General features: G+C 44.0%; 1 protein-coding gene across 1 annotated transcript in view; it reads left to right on the top strand.

Moving 5' to 3' along the window:
- Nucleotides 1-268: 268 nt before the first annotated feature.
- SLC16A2 (solute carrier family 16 member 2) overlaps nucleotides 269-26,403 on the top strand; it is a 187,854-nt gene continuing 161,719 nt past the window's right edge. The window contains exon 1 of the mRNA XM_083159255.1: nucleotides 269-609. Within this exon, the coding sequence (XP_083015381.1) occupies nucleotides 306-609 (304 nt within the window). The 5' untranslated portion in view covers nucleotides 269-305. The remainder of the gene's footprint in view (nucleotides 610-26,403) is intronic.

Here is a 26,403-nt window from a genome sequence, read left to right as displayed (position 1 = left end):
AAGCTAGAAAGATACAATGATAGTCTTATATACTGTAGTACATGTGAGAGTGAACTGTATATAACCTATACCCTATATGTTATATCAGAAAGGTAAAAGTGGGTACACTGTATATATCACCAAGGAGCTGCACGAGGAGTCCAGCACGGAGTGGGTGTAAGGGCAGAGTACTAGCGGGCGCCGAAGCCCAGCACCTCCCGGAGCAGGTAGACCGGGGCAGGGAGGGAAGCAGGGGGCGTGGGCAGGGGAGGGAAGCGGGGAGGAGAGCGGGAGGGAGCAGTGGGAAGGAGGAGAGCCAGCAGGCGATGGAAGAAGAAACGGAGGAGGACGAGAACCTGCCACCGGGGGAAGAGCAGGGGATGCGGGACAGCCTGCTCGGGGGAGCCCCGGAAGGGGCGCTGGTGCCCGCAGAAGTGCCTGAACAGGGCCAACGCGATGAAGAAGTCCGGGGCAGGGCGCCCGAGGGAGGCTTCGGCTGGGTGGTGGTGCTGGCGGCCACCTGGTGCAGCGGCTCCATCTTCGGCATCCAGAACTCATTCGGGATCCTGTATGTGATGCTGCAGGAGGAGATGGAGGGCAGCAAGGGGCAAGGCATGGACTTCAAGACAGGTAACTAGTGCCCGGCAGCGGGCTCCTCTCCTGCGCCCGGGGACTCGTGCTGCTGCTGCTGCTGCTGCCTGGCTGACACTGGGAGAACTTCCCTTGTCCTGTGACAGGCAGCCTCCACGTGGTAGGCAGAGTAGTCCGCGATCCCTCGGGGAGTCCCACACACACGCAAACACACACGCAAACACGCGCACACATATATACAATAGACAGGCACACACAAATATATAGACACAGACACACATAAATATATCTCTCTCTCATACTCACACACCCCGCCGCCGCCAGCGTTCTATCAGCTGCTTCCTGAATACACACAACTACCGCTCACATTTCGCCAGCACCTATCGCTCACATATATCGCTCACATATCCGAGCAGTCACCTTGTACTGCAGCGGGGTCGCTATTCTCTGCCTCCTGCACACACCACTACGCTGACACCCGGGCACAAGTTCTGCACTTCCTATTACACCACACCAGGACACACGGCTGTCACTTGTTACACAGGCCACCAGGCAGTGGCATCGCAACACACACAGGTGTTCTTTTAGAATGTTAAATGTATTTTTAAATAAGTCTAGAAAGTAATGTGAAGTGTCATGTACTCGCTCTCCTGCTAATGTGCACTTATATTAATATCACCATTGGCTGCAGCATTTACAGGCGGTAAACAATCTGTGAAATGAATGGAGTATTATAAGAACACCTTATTTAGAACACCTTATTTAGAACAAGGGCCTCAGTTATACCACTTTTACACCAGAACTGCCAGGTTGCACCCAGGTTTTTGGACTCTGCTGCAACCCGGCAATTGTTCCCTTTTACACCGGTGGCCCCTGGCATTATGCCGGGTGTTGACGCCAGCGAAGGCGGGTCCTGAGCCAGCGCTTGGAGATGGCATCATCTCCAAGCATCGCTAAACCTGCCCGCTGGGACCCCTGCAATGCCGACCTACACTCTGGTGGCAAGCCCAGCACCCAGGAAAGCTGCTGGGCTGCCTCCCAGCCTACTCCATTTACACCAAGCCCCGGATCGGAGTTAAGCAGCAATAACCCAGTTCAAGGCTCTGGTGTAAAAGGTGTATTCGGAGGGAAGCAGAAGCATGCCAGTAACACCAGGGCACATAGATCGAACAAGAAGTGAAAATACAATTGTTATTTGTGTGCAGGGTAAATACTGTCTGCTTTTGCATGTAGCCCACACATGCTGGACAGCTTTATATTTACACTGCAATTTTTAGGTTTGAGTTTGGACAGAAACAGTTTTCTATCAAAATCTCTCTGCATATATTACATCTGTCCCACCTGCGGTGCAACATCATTTTATCAAGATGCTGAGTTGCTTGCTCTTATTTGCTCTAAGCCCGATACACACTAGGGATATCTAGTGTGCACGCTCCGACGTGTCGTTAACGGCAACCCATCTCGTCCGAATGTGTTTGCACAAGGGAGTCCTTGTCAGCCCCCTCGCATTTGGCATCGCCAATATCAACGTCGACTGGGACTTTTTAAGACTGTTGGGCTTTGCTCCCATCTCAGAATCAGACCCTATACTGCAGTGAGGCTTTGAAAGTGATGTTGGACATGCGTATAGGCTCCTGTTGGAGTGAGGACAAAGTACAGGGTTTTAGCGATCCATAGCATATTATTATTTTGTTTAATGCCCATGAGCTTTTTGGAATTTGGCCTAGCTACTTTTCACTGTTGTCAGACGCATAGAGCACTTTATGCATGTGGAGGCTTTATCACAGGACAGGGTTCTCCCACAGCCTCCTGCCTGCACCAGTGTCTTACACGTGCAGTGTTGGATCTGCTGGAGTGTGATATACTCCCCCAATATGCAGGAAAGTAATTTGCAGGGACAGCAGTTCTCTCTACAAGTTTCACTTACACCGCTTTCAGACAGCAGCCTGGCTTTTGAAATGGCGGGTAATTCGGCCGCCGCTGTCTGACCCCCCCTTCACACAGGAGAGCAAATCTCCGTATTTTATATTTAGACCCGGAGATTAGCTCTATTACACAGGCTCTTTTGCAGGTTTGGAGACCCGGAGTTTAAGAAACAGATCGACCCTTTCACACAGAAAAAGCACCCGTGTATTTAATTAAATTCCCAGGTGGAACTGCTTAACTTGGGAATTTCATTTTCTGTGTGAAAGGGGTATCGCTGTAGTGCATAGCATATTTTCTTCAAAGGTTAAAATATCTTTTACGGTATAGACTGTAATAATCATGGTGGTGCCTGTCTATTGATAAAGAAGACCCGTCATTTTGTCATTCACCAGATTTTCTCTTAGCCCATCAGAACACCATGTACTGGCCCCATACAGAAATTTTTGAATGTATGTCACGTTGTCTTAATGCAAAGAGAGCAGGACACTATGAAAACAAATGTGTCTCTTCTTATTCTAATATAAAGGCAAAATAAACTGCTCTTATGGGGCCCTACCCAGGCCGACACTGCTGAGCAATGTAGATCACTCAGCGCTGCACAGCGATGTGTGCTGAGCGATCTGTCAGGGCCAGTGTTCTACAGTGTGAACAATGGCACTGACCGGCGATCTTCTTCTAGATTTATCAAGAATGCTGGATATTATTTGCCGGGCAATTGTGACGCGCAGTTCTGCGCATCGCTATGGCCCTTACACACGCAGTGACGTATGGGCATTTTCTAAGTTATCTAGTCAGATCGCTTAGAAAATGCCCTGAAATCGCCCCATGTGTAGGCCCCTTTACTTTCTGGAAGGGAACCTGAGATGTATAGTTCTCATCTTGTCTTTGACAAAGATATCAGAACACATGGCTCTGATTATGTTGTAAAACAGAGGTACTGTTACATATACATGTCAACCTGTCCTAGTACATTACATCACATGCCCCTTTCCCATTCCATATAATGTTATTGTGTCCTAATACAGATCGCATATCCATTACATATACTTGTCCTTGAGGTTGATTCAATTAAGCAACTCTGGTCCTGTGAGACGGTTTTACGGCAAGCTCACACAACAAATTTAATTTGCAATTCAATTTCAAATCCACAATTCCATTTTTTTTTATCCTCAAATTTTCAAATCTTTAAGTGATGAGCTAGTGAGAATGTAGATACAATATTTATCTTCAGTCAAAAGCCCTGGTATACCCTTTCCAATAAATAATAATGCACTTGGAGAAGTTTAAAAAGTATAGTTTGATCGATGAAATTTAATTTTTGAGTTATCTTTTGGGGATATGGTCACAGGGTCAAAATGGGGTTAGGTTGACAGGGTCATTAGGTCAACACAAGAATTAGGTTGACATGGGTCGACAGTCAAAAGGTTGACATGGCGTTTTTCACTGTTTTCTTAGCCGACATGTACCTGCAGACGGTATTTCATGCCCTATCATCCACTAGGCCTGTGGTGGTAGAATAAAATAGTGGGCTGAGAGTAGTGAGGCACCGTGCCCAAAGCATGGCGAGCGCAGCAGTGCTCCATTTTGGTGTCCATGTCAGCTGTGTCGACATTCAGGTAAAAAAAACAGTGAAAAACCCCATGACGACCTTTTGACTCGACATTGCCCATGTTAACCTAATGCTTGTGTCCACCTAGTTCTTGTCTATCCAATGATCCCTACCCATCTTATGGATACTGAGGATTTGCATTGATGGGACATTACTTATCCTGTAGTTGTGAGCTAAAGTGTTTATTTTTTTTTATTTTTTTCAAAACCTCTAAAAACACTGAAATTAACAGATTTTTATATATCTTGAAATTTAAAGACTTTAATTTGCTGAAAAACACTTGCTGGCTGTCACTTTCTTTTCTGATGTTTACTAACAACCTATATATGGCCCTGCTATCATAGTTGCCAACATTTTGTTATTTGGAATGATTTCACCACTTTTTTTTTTTTTATTATTTGCTCCTCCCGACATTGACAGAATTCTCGCACATCTGTACTTGAGGGGCAGATTTATTAAGCTAGGTGAAGTGTTAAAGTGTCTGGTTTTTATCACCGACCAATCAGCTCCTAACTGTTACAGGCTTGGGGCGGGATGTTCGCCCCGATCGCGGGATGTTCGACCCGCTGACTCACCGCAAAGGACAGCTCTTAACGCAAGAGCTGTCCTTTGCCATAATTATCGCATATGTTACAGCATATGTGATAATTATGTATGCGGTAGGTAGCCGGCGATAGGGGGGCGGTAAGGGGGAGCGGATGTAAGAGCAGCCCCCCCTTAATCACTTCAACGAGCTTAATAAATCTACCTCTGAATCCTGCAATTCTCAGGTGCGCGTATTACCCGCGATGTCCCCACTAGTTTTGCTGCTACTAGTTCATTTTCTCAAACTCTGAACTAAATGAAGTGACCACATTGCTTCTGAATATATCAGGTCTTGTATCCCGTTAGTTATAAACCAGATCACATCTCAATGACGCTGTTAAATGAGTCTTAATACACTAGATTACATATTTTTGCTTTACCTTCATACATGTACGTGGAACTTGATACATACAGCTGTAACTTTGTTTTAACAGGTATCAAAACAAATGTTTCTTACATTGTATCAATATGGGGATTGCTGGAAATAATTCTTATCTTGTTCTATAATTATGATTTTTTTTGTTAATTGATGGGAAGTACTTATACTGATATCTAATCTTGGCTCGCTCAATCAGGATCAGATTATAAAATCTATCAATAGTGCTGGTATCTGTACCTATAGTTTTCATCAGAATATAATGTTTAACACTAATGTGTAATGCGTAGCAATTAGCAAACCCGAACGTTACATGTTACTAACCCCTTTAGCTGTTACATAATGGAACTAAGGGCAAGATTTAGTAAAGGTCAGTTTTGTATTAAATCCTTTAGATCCACTGAACCATCAGCACATTGCTTTCTTACAAATTAGAAATCACCCTTCTGATTTTTTTTTTTTTTTACATAGTCAGAGTACAAACCGTGCCATATTTCAAGCTGTGGTATGATAGAATGTCAGAGGAACACACTGGTTTCGAGAGGTGAGATTACGGAAACGTATTAAGAATGAGTTATCTGACCAATCAGAAAACAAGAACTGGTATAGTGTGGGCATTCATTATTGAGGGAGCAAAAAACAATAATGTTAAAGTAGCTAATTATTTTATGAATTTAATAGAGCCAAATTAATCTGATTGTATTAAGAGGGCAATATTATTTTGGCACTATTATAAGGTTTAAATATTCTAATATGGTAACAATAATTTATGACAAAAGCAACACTTATTATTCCATGGCATTATAAATGCCTTCATCGTGACATAGGGTGGTATGTACAAAGTGCACAGATTATTAATCGAGTATGTACGAACATATGTGATCTAGTATTGCAAAGGACAGCTCTTTCAAAAAGATGCCTTTTTGCAAACTATGGGGTGAGAGGGTGTCTACAGGTCCCCTTCACCTCCAAGACCCTGAGGCCTCCTGTTGGTGCAACAAGTCCCGGGCTCCTCCTTGCACCCCAGAAGGGGAGGCTGGACATTTGGCTGTGTTGCTTGGCAGGAGAAGATGCTGGACAAGGTAGCATGCCAGTACAAGAGTGGGCCGAGTAAGCAGTGCTGAGGTGGCGATATGCGGAAAGAAGCCCATCATTAAGTGGGTGTCCAGGGCTTAGTACATATGAAAATGCAGTAAGAAGCATGAAAACTGTTTTTCACTTTTTTTTTTTTTAATAGTATATACCACTTACAGTATAGGGAGAGTTTTAGTTAGGAAATTAAATTAAATTTATCCATATTATTTATTTAGTTATTTTCTTCTGAAAATTATCTGGCATTAACACATAGGACCCTTGATAAGTTTATAAACCTTTTGTGTTTTCGTTGGCTGCAGACTTTTTTTTTTCTAAGAATTCCTTTTCGGGTTTGCTCAGCGCCAAAAAGATACATGATAGAAGATGTTAGAGGGCAGCAATATTTTACTAGCCCCTGGTGAGATTGTAATGTGCTGTTTATTGAATATTCCCATAGTACTGTAGCTTCCTAGATTACCTATAGTCATGTTTCAGGTCAGGGATGGCCTAACAGTCATCAAGGACCCATAACTATTTGTTTTACAGACCACCTGTTGGTCTTTAGATTGTGTCAGACAGGAATGAATGTACCACAGCTTGTGAACAGCATGTACTGTTAGGGATCCTTGTGGAGTGGGTTAGCCACCCATGTTTTTTGGTACCGTACTTTAATGTTCAAGTAATTGATTTACTGTTTGTTTGTTTATTTCCTCTTGAAAATAATTATTTATATACCCACTAGTTAAAAAGTTCACTAAAATAAAGGCTTCACAGTTCCTCTGTCCATATCCAGGAAGTTTGAAACATATCATTTTGGTTTCACTTTCTGTTTGGTCTGTCGCATGGTCACTGGTGGTACTTCACCTCAAAAAGGTGAGGAGGATTTAGCCTTTTAAAGTGATATGATATGGGCATATATGTATATATTTTAGTTTACCACCCAGTTGGCAGAAACTGTATAAAGAAGCACTTGTTATAACAGTAACAAATTCACGTCAGGGAAAGTTCAACTTTATAAAAAGTTATTTTTGCATTTATTATACATTGGTGTTAAATTTGTACATTAAACCCTCTGGTGGCGGGTTATTAAAAAAAAAAAAAAGAAACACCCTTGGGGGTAGTCTTTTAAATTGTGCAGGGGGTTGCTAGGGGGTATCGTTGGCCCCCAGCATTAGCACTGATTCGTGGCCCGGGAATTAGCATAATGCATTCTATGCTTAAGCCTGCCCCCCAGCCAATAGGAGTCCAGGGGTGGGGTTAAGCGTATAATGCATTATGCTGATCCCTGGGCCGCCTAATCAGCACTGCAGTCCCAAGGTGATCAGAAAATAGTGTAGCACAGAAATAATCGCGGATAACAAGTGCCTGCAGAGCAACTCAGCCTTGAAGATTTCCAGGCATACCACTGAAGAGGTTAAAGAGAATTTAGTGAGCAATGAATTGGCAGTGCTAGTGTTTTGTGAACTCTCTTACCTTTTTCTAGTTGCCAGGGGAAACCACTGTGTCCCATTGGCAAGGTGACAGTGGAAACCCTGTAGCACAGGGCTGGGCAACACCGGCCCTCCAGATGTTAATGAACTACACATCCCAGGATGCTTTGCATTAGTTTTGCTATGTGGCCATGCTGAAACTGATGCATGGCATGCTGGGATGTGTAGTTCATCAACATCTGGAGGGCCGGTGTTGCCCAGCCCTGCTGTAGCATCACACTGCAAATATTACCTATAAGCCTACAAATTTAGGTCTCTTAGGGGGTATTCTATCCCGGATCCTGACAGTCGGGATCCTGGCCTGTTTTCGGGCTGCTCGCCTTTTTGTCCTGCCTGCTGATCGGCGAAAAGGGAATGTGTTTACTAGAACGGCCATGGATTGACGAGATCTGGCTGTGATCGTGACAGTCCACAGCCATTTTTGGCAACGCGAACCTGACTGCTTTTAAAGTCTGGTCCGTTCTGCCGATATGCCGCTTCAATGCTGTCGGGAAAGATCGCATTGAATAGGCGCCCACCGGTATTTCCTCCATCGGAAATAGCGACGGGGATTGAATACCCCCCTTAATATATAATTGCTTAATATTAATCAGGTCACTGAATAGGATGCAGTATATTATCAAAGAAAGAGGAGTTTGCAATCCATGATCTATAGAACTATGGACAACTACCATTACAACGACTTTATCATTCGTCCTCCATCCTCTAGTATCAGCAACAACTACAGTGTTTGTAATCTTCTGCTAATACATGCATTACGCATACCTACCTGTAACCCTCTGCCTAATCTGGGATTACACACAAGCATTCTACTGATTTCTGTTTTTCCATAATAACAAGGTTTGTTTAATCAGATAGGTAACGTGCTCCATGTCATATGCTGTGAACACATTAAGTAGAAATGTATTTATTGTTGTGAGGTGATACCATCTGCCATCCTACGGACAGATGGTTGACTTCCATTAGCTGTGAAAGCACCAGGCAAGGGGCACTCCTGCCCCCGCCATGCTATAGTATTAAGTGAAACGTGAGCTCCTTCTTCCTATTCATGTTTTAGGGGCCTGTGACTATACCTGTAATCTCTACAGACATTTGGTGATTAACCTGCCTATACATATATATATCCGCTTATGGTTTCAGTTGACTTATTAAAGCATGTGGTTACTGTAGTATATATGATGGTTTTATATTATTTGCAGTTCAATTAAAGAAGTCAAATTTATGAGTGAGTTGTGTATGGTTACTATTGATATAAATATGAATTCTATACATTTTATTGGAGAAACTGTACTGAATTATGACCAGTTACAGGATGCACAGCACAGGATGTTCCATGCTGTAAGCTTTTTATGTGGTGCACTCAAATTTTGTTGCTTTTCTACTAGTTTTATATGTAAAGTAATAAAGCAGCTATTAATAAGTTTGTCTTTTAACATTGAATGGGCTTGAGTGCTGTAGGTCTATAGTAAGCCTATACACTGTGAAATAGTGATATCACAGTGACTTCCAATGGCCTGTCTCCTGTAGTTAGTTAGCTACAAATATTCACAGCTGCTGCTGTTGTTTTTTTTTCTTTTTCCTAGATATTCTAGTGTTTGAGGCAGGTTGGGAGCTAAAACTGGCACTGAAAAAATTTCTAGAAGTGTCCTCACATGAGCAGCACAAAATCAAATGTAGGCGGAGTCAACACCACCATTGGTGGGATTAATTCATCACAACACCTGGGTGGAACAAAACCTCCCTCCTTTCACCCCAAAATGGGAAAGAGACTTGGGTATATCCCTGTCCCAAAAAGATTGGGAGGCTATTTTTCTTAAAACCCATAATAGTTCTATATGTGTCCAAGTACGGGAGATACAGTATATAAGGTGTTAATGAGATGGCACATGTGCCCTTCTGTATTATTATGTACGCTATTTTGCCCACTATTCCATCCTCCTGTTGGATATGTAGAAGTGCTACTGGCGCTTTGCTTCACATTTGATGGGACTGCCCTGTAATCAAATCCTATTGGGATGATGTCATAGATACCTCACAAATGATCCTAGGTGCCCCAGCTCCCTCTGACCCGGCCTTCTGGTTGATCAATCACTCAACTACCGGTATGTCAATGTCAAACCACAAAACCTCATTGATAAGACCTTTACTGTAGCTAATGCTGCCCGGTCAGCGATTCCCTCCCTCTGGAAATCACCTAGGCCCGCCCCCACAAGGAAAATGTGGTTCTCTAGAATAGACTACTACCAAAATATGGAGGATGCACTACTTACTTCAAAAGATAAACTAGCGGAATTTGTTAGTTTGGTTTCCCTGGCTGGAATATAAGTCTTTTGTGGCTTATAACAATTATTTGTTATTGGATAAGGAGGATGTTGTAGTTTCTCATTGAGGAAACTGCTATTTACTCCCTAGGAATCCCGTTTTCGGCTGTAGGTCACCCCCATCTTTCTCGCTCTTCTACTCTTTACCTATTTTCCAAACTTTCTCTTTACCCTTCTCCTTTTCTTTTTTCATGTTAAATCTTAGGCTCAGTAATTGTCTATACATCTATCCAGTACCTTGAGAATACTTGTATTTCAATCTGTACCAGATCGGTGTTTTCTAGATCGTTTTATATTATTTTTTACGATATACACAATTTACTGTTTGTATATCTTGTAATGTTTACTTGATAATTCTGAATAAAATCAGATTACAAAAACAAAACCCGGGTGGAAGCTGTTGGTTTCAATGTGCTGAGCAGTCTAGTGACCCCCCCAGACTTTTCAGCTTCTGTGTCAAACCACACACCTCCCCATTTCACATAATACCCAACCTAGGACTGTGTGTGGGGGACGAAGCCACTACTCTGGGCAGGGCCAGATCATAAAAATAAGTGACTGGCTGATAATTGGCCTCACAGGTGCATCGGATGACCGGTAATCTTTTCTGTGAGGTCTATGGCCAAATCTGCCCCATGTCCTATATACTAAAGGGAGCCACTAGTATGCTCCAGAAACAATGTTACCTCCTACTGCTGAGTATGTGGTATGGAAGCTAGTTTGTTGCATAAAGTAGCACATTCCTCTAAAATAGGTGTGCATAGCTACTTTTATTGTACAGAAATAAAACACCAGAATGGTCTCTGAGTTGAGTTATTTATTGACTTGTGCTTTCCAGGTAGATGATATCCATGGGTGGATTGGATTTGAAAACAGGCCCAGGAAGTTTCTGGAACAAGCCCTATTGGGGTGGGTCTGTTGAGGGCAGAGTCTGACTCCCCACTATAGATTTGGTTTGCCTACAATATAAGGCATTTTTTATACACGCATTATTGATACATATATATATTGCTGTTCCCATATGCTGGGTTATGTGGAGGGGTGCTGGACAGTTTCCAGACAGTCAAAACTGTGACACTCGGGGTCCCGACGGCCACCGGCTATTCTCCCTCTGGGGGTCCACGACCCCCATAGAGGGAGAATAGAATAGGTGGCGAGCGTAGCGAGCCCGCAAGGTGGCTTTGTTGCGCTCACCATGCTGTCTGAGTCCGGCCTGTCGGGATCCCGACTGTCAGGACCATATACCACGCCCTATGTGGAGCTCCCATATGTAATAGAATCAGGTAGCAGTCTCTGGTCAGTACTGTATTGTGCAAAATAAAAATATAATGACCTCACCAACGTTTCAAGCCCACGACAGGTCTTTTGATCGTGGTTATGTAGCATAAGTACTTATAAAGTACTGATAAGACCTGCTGCTGTTTTGAAATGGTTTCACTATGCTTTATTTTTGTGTAATACAATATTTGTCTTTAACTGGACCAGAGACTGCCGCATGTTTCTTTTGCATGGAGGAGCTCTATATCGCAGGTGTGTTATAGCGCACTGACAATAGGGATTCCGACTGTCTTTCGTCTGACATCGAAATCCCAGCTGCCAAGACTCAGACATTGGGGTGAGTGCAAAAAAGCCCCTTGTGGGCTCAGTGGCTTGCTGCGCTTGCCACCTATTTTATTCTCCCTCTATGGGGGTCGTGGACACCCGCAAGGGAGAATAGCCCCTGGTACTCTTTACCTAGAACGGCGCCCGTCGCGGGCATCGTGGGTACATTTATGTATGGCCGCGACGCGACCGACGCGATGCCCGTGATTTCCCATTGAAACCAATGTTAAACTTTGAAATCGTGTCGGTCGCGTCGCGGCCGTCCATAAATGTACCCGCGATGCCCGCGACGCGATGCTCCCGATTTCCCATAGGAATCAATGTTAAAAGGCGTGATGGACACGATTTTACTGTTCAATGGCTCAATCAACCCGATTTGGCCATAGGAATCAATGTTAAATGGGCCACAGAGCCCATTAACCCTTAAATGTCCCCCCAAATTTTTAACGCCACCCCACGATCCACGCCAACCCGAAGCGTGGCGAGCGCAGCGAGCCCGCGTCCTCCGACCTTTTCATGCCCTACTATCCACTAGGGCGTGGTGTGAGAATATAATAGTGTGGCGAGCCACCGAGCCCGAAGCGTGGCGAGCGCACGCGGATACCTTCACAGGTAGACGCGTCCCCTCGCGGGCTTCACAGGTGTCCGTGGCGAGGTGGACACCTGTGAAGCCCGCGAGGGGACGCGTCTACCTGTGAAGGTATCCGCGTCCCCTCGCGGGGCTCGCTGCGCTCGCCACGCTTCGGGCTCGGTGGCTCGCTGCGCTCGCCACACTATTATATTCTCACACCACGCCCTAGTGGATAGTAGGGCATGAAAAGGTCGGAGGACGCGTACCGCCGCCCCTCGCGGGCTCGCTGCGCTCGCCACACTTCGGGTTGGCGTGGATCGTGGGGTGGCGTTAAACATTTGGGGGGACATTTAAGGGTTAATTTGGCCTATTTGGCCCCAAATCGGGTCCATTGAGGCATTTAACAGTAAAATCGCGGTCAATCAGCCGTTTTAACATTGTTCCCTATGGGAAAATCGCGGTGATTGCGGCCATCCCGATTTACCCGCGATGACCGCGATCACCGCGATTTTTACCCACGACGCCCGCGATTTCAATCGCTGGCGCCGTTCTAGGTAAAGAGTACCTAGCCCCTTTTTAATTTTGAATATAAGTAAACATAAATTTGTGTATATGGAAGTCCAGCCATACACTTCATAAATAACCAGTGAATGGAGCAGTCAGGGCTCTGGACCTGCCAGGGAAGTCCGTGCAGCCATTGACCGTGATCAGCTGCTAGGGACACCTACTTCACTTGGTGGATGAGTGACTGCAGTAGTGTGCCAGAAAAAGGTGGAGCAAGTGGGTGAGCATGTGCGGGTGGGGGAGGGGGATTGGCTCTGTTTTCAAATGTTAATTGGTGTAATGGTTAGCATTACTGCTTCTAAGCACTGAGTTCATGGGTTCAATTCCCACCATGGCTCTAACTGTGCAGAGTTTGTATATTCTCCCCGTACTTGCATGGGTTTCCTCCCACAATCCAAAAATATACTGGTAGGTTAATTGGCTCCCAACAAATTAACCCTAGAATGTCTGTGTGTGTGTACATGTGGTAGGGAACATAGATTGTAAGCTCCACTGGGGCAGGGACTGATGTGAATATTCTTTGTAAAGCGCTGCGGAATATGTATGCGCTATATAAGAAACTGGTAATAAATAAATAATGCGGTTTTACCATTCTGTTAGCTGTGATGTACAAGATCCGAAAAGATGTATACAGCCCCCACAGCCAGTCTGCATGGCCCGCCCACCCTCCCGGCAGTTGTACAGGGGAAATCTCACGAGAGCTACCGACCTCTCGCGAGATTCCCCCTGTACTTGACTACCTGAACAGCCACCGGACCACACAGACCGGCTACTCTTAAACTGCGGCTGCCGCCGAAACGTGGGACTGCTGCCATATATATATCACTTACAAATTGCCCTGCGGCAGCAGTCCCATACTTCGGCAGCTGCCGCAGTTTAAGAGTAGCCGGTCTGTGTGGTCCGGTGGCTGTGCAGGTAGTCAAGTACAGGGGAAATCTCGCGAGAGGTTGATAGCTCTCGTGAGATATATATATATTTTTTTTTATTATGGCCCCTGAGCATTTTCCCCCAATAGAAAGTAAGGTTCCCCACCCCTGATTTATGTGGTAGCCACTTCATACATTTTAGTGATACTTAAAACACAGATACTGATCTGTTATCTGGTTTTTAAAGGCATTTTCTACTTGATAAATGGGCCCCTTAACCACCTTGATATAAGGTCTCTCTGGTTAATAAAACACGATTGGCAGGTAGCCATTTAGCAGTCTGCCATCTTAGGGTAGGTGTATTTTTTTGGTGACCCTGTTTTCTCTCTACAGAGGAGTATTAAGGTCATCGACAAGAGTTTGACATTAAGCTAAAAAAAAAAAAAAAAAAAAAAAAAAAAAAACATCAACAGATGGTAACTTTGAATTTGTCAATGGGGAAAAAAAATGTTTTGCTTCATGCCAAGAACTGAGCTCATTCATCTGGTGATCACTAGACAAATATGCCCTGAACATTTAATTTAAATTTCATATATGGGATGCGGTCCCTTGCACTGTGGTGACTTCTGGGTTTTGACCTAGTAATTCCCGATCCCAGCCGCCAGTCCCCTGCACGCCCCGCATGCGCAGTAACTTCATACATACTGTGCATGGGCTGCCTTTGCAGCAGCCCCCGGAGGCATATTCAAGGTCCTGGGTTCGGCGCATGCGTAGTATCATCCGCGGAACTGCGCTTGCGCAGAACCTGTTTTTAGGGATGCCCTGCAGTTGTGCGTAGAGAGGCATCCCAATGGGTCTTCCTTGGGTGACTTGCAGGTCGGACTTGCAGGTCGGACCAATAGGTCACTGCCAGTCACATTGAAGCCAGAGCAGTCTCACAGAGTGCATCTGGCTCCACTTAGGCAGAGAACAGTGGCAGATTTTACCTGGGGGGGGGGGGGGGTGATTCACATTTTTCAGAGGCCACAAATACACTGTCTTGGCAAACTCTGGTAGTCCTTGGCTGTAAATGGAGTACAATGGAAAATGCTGCGGTCTTGCCTACAGTATATCACCTGCTTGTCTTGTGTTTTAGTGAATGGGGTCTGCTCACTTTGTACAGTCAGACTGACTATTTGCAGACGTTCACCCAGGATTTTATTCAGACAGCTGGTTTGATTTTGTGAGGAACACCTCCGTTGCCTTTAATAAGGATCTCACAGGGGAGGTAGAGAATGCAAGGGTAGATTTTGGGGGCCGTCTACAGTGAAAAAAAAATCATGCTGGCTTACTGAAGACCAACTTTCACTGTTCGTTTCAAACACTCCTGGAAGAAGCCTTAGAAGACTAATTGCTAAAACCTCCATTTAATTCCTCATTTTTTTTCTTTGTCTTTCTTTGTCTATCTAAAGGTGCGTACACACGGGCTATAATCGCTGGCAATATGATCACTGAGCGACCATATTGCCAGCGATTGAAATGTGCACCCATTACGCGCTCCCGTTTTCAGCCCACTTATGGTCGCTGGTCGGAGGAGCATACTTCTCAGACCAGCGACTGTCCTTTTCATCAGCGGCCATCTCTGGTCGCTGATGAAAAGGAGACCCTGAGCAATATATTGCCAGAGATCATATTGGTCCGTGTGTACACCGCTTTAATCACTTTTCTGTCATCTCTCTATTTAGAGCTTATTTAAAGTAAATGGTGACTTTTTCATTACTGCAATAGTAAGTGTGCATATACCTTCAGACACGAATAACAAAACATATATTGTGTTGCTAGGAGTATGGGTCATTAGCTCGACCACTGAAGGTTGACACCTGAAAAAGGTCAACAGTGACATACCCATTAGGTCGACATTGAGAAAGTTGACAGTCAAAAGGTCGACATGGTTTTCAGTTATTTCTTTTTTTTGTCCAGAATGTTGACCATCTACATGGACACCGAAAAGAGCACCGCGGCCCCTCACGTGACCCGCCATGCTTCAGCTCGGTGCCTTGCTATGCTTGCATACTATTATATTTTCCCTCCATGTTTTAGTGGATGGTAGGGCATGAATTACCGCCTGTCTGCTCAAAAAAATCCTGTGATTAAACCATGTTGATCTTCCCACTGTTGACTTAATGTTTGTGTCAACCTTTTGACCCTGTCAACCTTAGGTATGTCGACACTTTCATGTGTTAACCTTCATTGGTCGACCTAACGACCATGTACCGGAGGATCACGTGTAGATAGTTAAATAAAACATTACAAATAAAACACAAATTGAAAGTGCAGTCATCATTTTACATTTTTACTTCTAAGGCAAAACCTTGCCTTGTAAATGATTGCCCCTTTAAAAAATTATAATAATTTGAACTTGGGCGGCATTCCGCACAGCCGCCAACCTCAGAGGCTATTATATTTTGGCCACAAAAGTCAATAGAGTAATGGGTAATCTAATCTTCTATAAATGCATCTCTTTCTTGTGTGCAGCGGCGTGCTTCTGGTCATCAGGAGTTTCTGAATAATGGACCTGGAGGCCAATTGTTTTAGGTCAGTCTAAAGGAGCCCATACACGGTCCGTTGTGTATGGCTCCGTTCTGTACTATGCGATGCGCGCTCCCGCGCATCACATAGTACGGTACAAAAAGTATGTGCTGCACATACTTTTGTACTAGGTACACATCGGATCGAAGTGCATGCACACTGCATGCACTAGGGATCCGATCCGATGTGTGCTAATTAAGTCCCAAACGGATCCGTTAAAAGGACCGTGTATAGGCTGCTTTCGGGTGAAATGCAGGAATCTAAAATGTGGCTCTTTCTGTGTATTGCTTATGCGCCAAGCCCTGTCATGTGATAGATTCCAATAGACGCTTATGGGCTTCTGTTCCACTTCCCCTTCGAAGATGAACCCTCCCATCAAGCCTATGGTGCATGCGTTACTCAATACAAGCAAAGCTATCATTCCGGGTCACCAGAAACCCAGAAATTGTATCATCACAATGGGCCACTCATCGTAAGAGCTGTCCTTTTTGATTTTCTTAATGCATACCGCTTTAGTAAGCGCTGATATGAATACAGAGGGGCGGGATGCATCGCAAGCAAAATGCTAAAATATTGTGGTTACAAATGCTCTATATTATACAGCAGCTTCTCAATGTCTGTCGCTGGTTTCACACATTGCAACACCATTAATTTAATCTGTCAGTTATCAGTTGGACTACAGTAATATGGCAATGTGAGTGACCACAAAATAAGATGATCAGTCACTTGGCAGGTACAGTATATTAATTCATTTATATTATTACTTCTAATAAAACTAATAGGTTTCAGGTGTGTCCAAAGTAATGCAGCAGCTTGACAAGAGCAGCTAATGGACACATCTTGTTCATGATGACCAGCTATGCCGAAAGCATGTACCTGTGGATAATATCTGTTTGATTATTTATTTAGGGTGCAGATAATATCTGACCATACTGTATGTACTTTCCATAGTCATCTATTCAATACTGAATCTATTGAGGTTTTTACACAGGATTGTGCAGTTTCATAACCAGCCACATTCTACGCAGTAACCTCTTTTTTACACAATTCACACAAAGGCAAGTATTCAATGCCGGTGCGAGGGGGTTAAACTGCGAGGATCACAGAAAACCAGTGATCCTCGCAGTTTAACCCCCGCGCCGGCCGCTCGCACTATGCAACGTTCCGGGGGAATCCTCGCAGTCACAGAACGGCGAGGATTCCCCTAAACTGCGAGAGCCGCGGCTAGTGCAGCAAACTCGCTGTAATTAGCCTCGATTCTCGCAGTTTTTGGAGGCACATTCGCAAATTCCCCCATCGCTCAAAAAACGGAGCGAGGGGGAATTTGCGAATGAGGGGGGTCAGTTGAATACTGACAGGGTGAGCGGTGACTGCGAGCAAAAAGTCCTGCTCGCAGTCACCGCTCGTCCACTGCATTGAATATATGCCAAAATGTCCTCGTCCCCAAATATTCTCATTCTACACTCGCACTGCCCTCTTACACAAGGCCGTGTAACCCATCAAGCGACTTGTACTCTGCATTCTAGCTAGACTTATTTGCTACATATAGGGGGAAATTTACTAAAGGAAATTTGTAAAAAAAAATAGGTGTATTTGTATCCAGAAATACACTTATTTTTGACATTTTACTATCCCGAAAATACGGCTATTCGTATTGATGTGCTATCAATACGAATACGAATTGCCATATTTTCGGAATAGTGAATGTCAAAAATAAGTGTATTTCTGGATACAAATACACCTATTTTTTACAAATTTCCTTTAGTAAATTTCCCCCATAACCTCTATCCTCGTGTATCAAATTCCTCTTTCTCTAGGCTGCAAGCAGGGACCTCTTAACACTTTCTGTATTATTCTAGAGCATGGCTGACCAAACTTGCCCTCTAGATTTTTCAACTGTCCACATTTTCCAAACCATCTAGCTGGTGCAGAGCTGTAGTCATTACTAACTGCCACATTTTCAAACATACTGCATTCATTCCTACTATAGATCCACAGGTTGCCTGACATACATGAACTGTTGGTAGATCTTGTGGACAGTTTTGGCCACCCTTGTTCCCCTGAGTATTCTTTAATTACTGTTAATTTCTTAATTGTAAAGCGTGCTGGAAGATGATGGCCCTTTTTAAAAGGTTTTGACCCAAATCTTGTGCAATTTGCAGGCAATTATGAATCCTCAAAATGATCACATATGATAAGCCGTGTGTTAATCATTGACATACAAAATATGGAGGGATGACCGCAAAAATGGAGCTGTGAGTTATGGTTGGGTTCTAAATGTTGTTTATTGTTTACTTTTTCTGGTCGTCTTTGGTGACTAATACTAAATAGAATTGGTCTTGTTAATAAGCATAAAACCCATAAGTCTATATATTTATGGGCTCCTTATGTGGTCCTGGGGTGGACTACATGTGTTCTTTTATGGAAAATACACACATTATTGTTCCCTTTGTTTTTTGTGCTGGAACATTGCAGCATTTGGGGACTGTATAATCAAAATATAAGTAGTAGCTTATGTCTCTATGTACATGTACGGTAGTTACAGCATTCTGATATCTAAATGCATATATCGGGTATTAGGGCTAATAGTTATGGCCTCTACATGTATTTGTCAGAATTGATAGTGATCCAAGCGTTCCCTTTGTTGTATACCCTTATTATGTTGTACATAATAAAGTGTGTGCACAAATGGAACGAAGTATTAAAATGTAGCAGATTTAATATAAAGATAACAAACTGTATCTCTACTAAATTATCATATGCATCCCTCGAAATTAATATTGTATTAGAAATGGGGGGGATTTATAAGAAAAATCCTATACACCTAAAATCACAATTGTCAATTGAAATATTTCCAGCTTGTTATCTACAGATGTGGCGCATGTACTGCATATCGAATCTCATTTTATTCACTGGATGACTCCAAAAAAACAATTGTTCCTTCCTATATATGATGTTGTTTTGTGGCCTATATTTCACAAATGAGTTTGCGGAAGACATCAGGCTTTCAAAATTTCCAGCCAGCACCAGAAGCCAGTCGCATATGCTTTGCTTTGGGTATGTGACATTTCCTTGGTATAAAGAGAATACTGTACGTGCAGGTTCCAGTGGCTGGAGAAATTAAAGTCTACTGCATCCGCAACAATCAAAGACGGCTATGGTACAGCATAGTCTTAGTCACAGAGCGTATGCCCAGAGCGGTCTGAAATATTTGCTGGAGCTGCGGCTGTACTGCTCCATTGGTCAGTGAGATTTCTGGCTGGACTGACGTTGATGTCCCGGGGCGTGTGGCCTTTCAGATGCTGTAATGGCTTTTACAGCCAAGTACCCACCACCGGCAGCTGAGTCTATTTTTGCACTTTGAATTGGTCATATTCAAACCTCTTCATCTGTAATTATTCATGCTGTCCCCACACAAGTTGTGTTTTTTTACATACAGTGCCAGTCCAAGCTTCATTATTTTGGTAAGCAAATATAACATTTTGGCACCCCTGATGAAAAACGTTTAAAGGATAGCGGGCTACGAAGACATGCACTGTAAAAAGGGGTGTTTTCCCACAGGAAAGGAGTGCCCCCTCCTTAAAGTCCAGGGTGGAGAAAGTGGTTGACTGGAGAGGCAGGGGTGACTGGGACATAGTGGATGACAGGGGTGACTGGGACATAATGAATGTGCTTGCAGGAAGATGATGCACACAGTTTGTGACCCAGTGGTATCCATCCGTGCTCTCCTCACCCCATGGTCCAAGCTTTCTGAGTAAAGTGTGGCTGATGTTGTAAACCTCTCTGAAGGCGGCAGTGGGCAGTCTGGATCAAGAAGCCAGCACCCTCCACAGTTGGGCCAGCCCTGCTTTCATTACATACTGTTTTAATAAAACACCTTAGGAGGAGAATTCAGTTACCTGTTTTTGTGCAAGAACACAGAGATCTGGGAACTTACGCTGGATCCCTGTGTGTTGTCACAAAAAAAAACAGAAAACTTTTTGTTAACTAAAACTTTTTGTAATTGAATTCTTGGCTAAATTTGTTAGAAGAATAGGTACTTGTGTATTATCACGGCACCCACTAAGCTATTTGCTTAGTGGGCTATTCTGTGAACATCGCATCGCATGGGCCATTGTAAGTGCCGATGCGATCCGATTTTCCTATGTAATGTATTCAGTGCTGTTTTATTTATATTATATAGGGTGTACAATGCCATCAGGTATACAATAATGACATATAATGAGGTTTTAGGCACCCCCCCCCCCACCCCGAAGCGTGGCGAGTGGCGGCAAAATGCGTCCTCCGACATTTTTATACCCGTACTATCCACGTCGGTGTGGAGTTGATTTTGTATAACATGGCGAGCGTAGTGTGCCTCGCGAGGGGACGCGGAATACATGTAAAGTAAACTGTGTCCTCTCGCGGGGCTTGCTGCGCTGGCCATGGTTCAGGCTCGCTGCGCTCGCCACACTATATGAAATCAACTCCACGCCGACGTGGATAGTAGGGGTATGAAAAGGTCGGAGGACGCATTCCGCCACCCCTCCCGGGGCTCGCTGTGCTCACCATGCTTCGGGGTGGCGTGGATAGTGGGGGGCTGCCTAAAACCTCATTGTATGTCATTATTGTATACCTAATGGCATTGTACAGGTGCAATGCGATTCCCAGGGGCTAAGAGAACAGTGAATAAATTGCATAGGAAAATCGCATGCCAGTTACAATGGCCGATGCAATGCGATTTTCCTATGGTGCCGTACGTAAGAAACTTGGGCGCCGTGATAATACACAAGTACCGAAGAATAATTTATCCCATTATAATATCCCATTTTAAAAAGCTTACTTCATCAAGTTTAGTCACACTTCTGATTATTGATGCTACAATTGCTGATTGAGATGGATGACAGGATTTGGTTGCTTATCACTCTCCACTTTTACCGCATTTTGAAGCTTGGTGCATCTGGCGTGGATTGATATTGTTTGATGATCACAAACTGCAATTTGACCACCTAATTTGACCGAGGGTACTGAGTTTATTGCAGCCAAGATAGGGAGAGACTCTATAAGCCCCTCCATCCCTAGATGTCATAATGAATTCTGTGGGTCAGAAGTGATCGTTGTTGATCATACATGGTCATTAGTGCATAATAACCTCCGAAGGGTCATTATTTGAATGATGGTATCCCTGTGTCTGAGGATAGCAGAATGGGTGAAAAGAAGCAGCTTTAATGCTCTCTACCCTGTTTTCTGACATTGCTTAGTAACGCCATTGCATCCTAACTGATTGGGTGCAGGTTTGCAAGAATTACCATTATATTAAGGGGTGGATACTTTTCCTCCCATTTAAATCCCTTCAGTTCTGAGAATGTCACACTTGTCAGCAGTGAAGGAGTTAAGCACTGCGTATGGGTGTTGCATGCTTTATTCAACAAAATAACCAGAAAATATGACATCAGAGATTTTCTTTATTAGAAGCAGCAACTATTGAATCACATCAATAGAAAGAAGTATACTTGGATAACGAATACAGTAAAAACACATGCACTTATTCAATGCAGCGCCCAAATCCGGATGTCAGATTTGGCCGCTGATTGATTGCTCAACCGGCCAGTGCAGGGGCTGGGTGAGCGCAATGGCAGTGATCGCACGGGAGGCAGCGGGAGCTGGTTCAGCTGCTCTCCCCCAGCCCGGTGGCAGGACAGTACACCGGGTTGGTCCAGGAGGTGGTTAGAGGGTGCGGGAGGCAGTGGACAGGAAGACGGCGCTGTGTAAGCTGCTGCTGCTGCTCACTCTGCGCTATCCTCCCTGCCTCAATCCGACATCTTTTCATGTTGGATTGAGATTGCCAGAAACATGGCCAAAATCTTTCAGTTTTGGCTATTCCGCAAATCCACCTGGTTTTCGGCCTGCCAAAAGAAACAGCTAGCACTGAATAGGTCAGAACCCCTTCCAATCTATTAATGTCGAAAACTGTTGTATTTTCGGCAAGACGGCAGTTTTAACATCAATTGAATTAGCTCTGAACACAACATTGCCTAAAACTGCTTTCTTAAGATAACCAGCAAGTTTACAGATATACATAGGAATTATATGAAAAGTTGCTTCAGAAGAATAGCTGCAGATTAATATCATATATGACGCATTAAATCAAAACCTAGTCAAGCAGTTCTGTTTAAAAGTAAAGTGAGCTTAAACCATACCAGTTTCTTACATCATGAATCAATATAACGTTATCCACTAACTTTAGAATACTGTCCTAATAGGATCAGATAAATGATAAAAAGCTAAAATTACAAAGCATAACTTGCCATGCCATTGTGTTACCTTGCAAAGGAGTCAAGCACTGGTGTAATGTGGAGAAGTACCACACAATCTATTATTGCTCAGAACGCTAGGGAGAACACCTGGCCCTGACACTGGCGATTTATAGATTTATCCAGCGTGTTGGATATTAGTCACCCGGGCCATAGATCACTATGGCCCAACAATGTAGGGCCATTTTCTAGGCAGTCTAGTTAATTCATTAATAACGCTCAGTGTATTGGGGCCTGCACGCAGCCATTTTCTCTTTGTAAGTACAGTAGCTGTTCAGTGAGGGATGCACACATACTGTTTAAATTCACACTATCGACAGTCATAATGTTGATATTCTAAACTTGTCGGCATCCTAACATCTGAAATGTTGACATGCAGGATCCCGACATTCTCAGTGGCTCAACATTAGGGAGTAAGGATGCAGGATGGATGGGTTAGGCTTCGCAATTAGGGAGAAATTAGAGTTAGAAGAAAGAGAGGTCACCACGAGACCACCAGGGATGGCTTGTTGACATATTTTCAGAAGTATCCACATGCTGCATGTTAACCTGCTCTGTGACCCTTCAGGCTCTGTATTCTCATGGATCTCTTCCACTGACAAAATGGCTGCTCCATTGTGAGTCAGGAACAGGTTGATGTGGCGATCTAATAATGTTAAATTCTTATCTGCATCCTATGTCATCAAGGGCGGGATGTATTAATATACATCGCCGCCCTTCGCCTAACAGCCGTCGCGATGCTGCCGCATATGTACTAACATATGCGGCTAGCATCAGGTTGCGGTGACGGAGACCCCTGCGATACCTGAGATGTGGTCTGCGGGGGTCTCCGTCACCTCCCGGCGGCTGCCAGCGTCCCCCTGCGTCTCCTCCTCCCCCCTGAAGCCGGGTGTCCTCCCAGCTGCTACACCTGGGGGAAGATACCCTACAATGTGTTGACGGGGCGGCGGTGTTTTAATACATAGGGAAATGCAGTAAAACGGGTGTTTTTACCGCATTTTCCCGTTAGTACATCCCGCCCCAAAGGTTAAAGTTGCTTCTCACCTCTATTCAGGGAATTCAAGTGTTTTACATGCTGGTGTCCACTAGATGGTGCCCAATTGAGCAATTATTGTGTTGTTCCGTTAGGGCATGCACAACTACCCGCACTGACAGTACTGTTATGTTATGTAATTTTGAAGAGCTGGTGACTAGTTCATATAATTGTATTGGTGTTCCTGAATATGAAACTTCTGGAATTACAATTAAAAAAACAGTTCTGCATTTAAACCCACTATGACTCAAAGCCAACCAGGGATTATTAGAATACTTGGATTCATTTTAATTATGTAAGGATTAACAAATAGTTTAAATTATTTATTTATAACACATGATACAGTTTAAAGTTTTATAGAATGTACTATACTTATTTTCTCAGAAAGCACGAACTGGTATAGAACATTTCATTTATGTTCAGCTGTTTAATCTTTTATAAATTCTTTATCCTGTGGGTGTATAACCAAGTATTGTTTTTTATTGTTCAATCGATGGAGAGGGTATGGCCAGATGTCAACGCTGCATTTTTCCAGCTAGAAAAGTGCATTATCCACCCCTTATCACATGAGAAAGGTGAAACTCCTTCTGTAACGGTTGCAACTAGAACCAACTCCTGTCATCTGACATTTCCCATCATGCACTGGATCCACGTATACCTGGAAGGGGGGATATAAAAGTGTTGAGAAGCAAGCCACCATGCCTGAAGTGTGTCGAGAAACTAAAATAACACTTACATAAATTATAGATAAAATAAAAATAGCGGTGAGGGCATCTAACAACTTCCACCCTTACATAACGTCACGGCCTTGTCAAAGAACAGAAGTGGATCTAGATACAACCAGCATTGAAAAGTTATTTCCCCTTCATTTCAATGAGGGTTCATGACAATATTTCAGTTCTCGATTCTTCACATTTTATTGCGCTATTTCTACTATTTAGGGAGTTTCCAAAGAGGGACAGTGTAACTGATATATTTAGCTTGGTGAAATGATAAAGTGGAAGGTGATAACGCACCAGCCAATCATCTCATGACTGTAGTTTTTTTAAAACACTGCTGATTGGCTGGGGCGTTATCACCTTCCAATTATTCACTTAACGAAGCTTAATACACTGCTCAAAAAAACACTTAAACAACACAATGTAACTCCACATCAATCACACTTCTGTGAAATCAAACTGTCCACTTAGGAAGCAACACTGACAATCAATTTTACATGCTGTTGTGCAAATGGAATAGACAACTGGTGGAAATTATAGGCAATTAGCAAGACCTCTCCTATAAAGGAGTTGTCCTGCAGGTGGTCACCACAGACCACTTCTCAGTTCCTATGCTTTCTGGCTGATGTTTTGGTCACTTTTGAAAGATGGCGGTGATTTCACTCAAGTGGTAGCACGAGACGGAGTCTACAACCCACACAAGTGGCTCAGTTAGTGCAGCTCATCCAGGATGGCACATCAATGTGAGCTGTGGCAAGTAGGTTTGCTGTGTCTGTCAGTGTAGTGTCCAGAGCATGGAGGTGCAACCAGGAGACAGGCCAGTACATCTGGAGACGTGGAGGAGGCCGTAAGAGGGCAACAACCCAGCAGCAGGACCGCTACCTTTGCCTTTGTGCAAAGAGGAACTGGAGGAGCACTGCCACAGCCCTGCAAAATGACCTCCAGCAGGCCACAAATGTGCATGTGTCTACTCAAATGGTCAGAAACAGACTCCATGAGGGTGGTATGAGGGCGGTATGAGGGCCTGACATCCTCAGGTGGGGGTTGTGCTTACAGCCAAACACCATGCAGGATTTTTGGCATTTGCCAGAGAACACCAAGATTGGCAAATTCGCCACTGGCACCCTGTGCTCTTCACAGATGAACGCAGGTTCAGACTGAGCATGTGACAGAGTCTGGAAACAAAAAGGAGAACGTTCTGCTGCCTGCAACATCCTCCAGCATGACCGGTTTGGCAGTGGGTCAGTAATGGTGTGGGGTGGCATTTCTTTGGGGGCCACACAGCCCTCCATGTGCTCGCCAGAGGTAGCCTCACTGCCATTAGGTACCGAGATGAGATCCTCAGAACCCTTGTGAGACCATATGCTGGTGCGGTTGGCCCTGGGATCCTCCTAATGCAAGACAATGCTAGACCTCAGGTGGCTGGAGTATGTCAGCAGTTCCTGCAAGATGAAGGCATTGATGCTATGGACTGGCCTGCCTGTTCCCCAGACCTGAATCCAATTGAGCACATCTGGGACATCTTGTCTCGCTCCATCCTCCAACGCCACGTTGCACCACAGACTGTCCAGTATTTGCCCGATGCTATAGTCCAGGTCTGGGAGGAGATCCCTGAGGAGACCATCTGCCACCTCATCAGGAGCATGCCCAGGCATTGTAGGGAGGTCATACAGGCACGTGGAAGCCACACACACACACACACACACACACACACACACACACACACACACACACACACACACTAATGTGCCTAATTTTTACTTGTTTTAAGGACATTACATCAAAGTTGGATAAACCTGTAGTGTGTTTTCCCACTTTATTTTTGAGGGGGGCTCCAAATCCAGACCTCCATGGGTTAATACATTTGATTTCCATTGATCATATTTGTGTGGTTTTGTTGTCAGCACATTCAACTATGTAAAGAACAAAGCATTTAATAAGAATATTTCCTTCATTCAGATCTAGGATGTGTTATGTTAGTGTTCCCTTTATTTTTTTTGATCAGTGTATATCAGCCCTAGTATTCCATTATTTTCCCACTCTGGAGGGGCAACGGGAAGGCAAGATGGCTGCTGTGAGATGTGCTTCCTATTGTCACTGATATAAATCAAATTACATTGCCTTCATAATCCGTTAATACATTTATCTTCCCCTTATTATTAAGGGGTGAGGACCATAGGGTCGACAGTGTCTAGGTTGACCCCAAAAGGTCAACAAGCAAAAGGTTGACATGGGA

The sequence above is a fragment of the Crinia signifera genome, chromosome 9 (assembly GCF_055691185.1).
Source record: "Crinia signifera chromosome 9, ASM5569118v1, whole genome shotgun sequence".
NCBI classification, from domain to species: Eukaryota; Metazoa; Chordata; class Amphibia; order Anura; family Myobatrachidae; genus Crinia; species Crinia signifera.
Note: the sequence above shows the minus strand (reverse complement) of the source record. Positions and strands in the feature narration are given on the sequence as shown.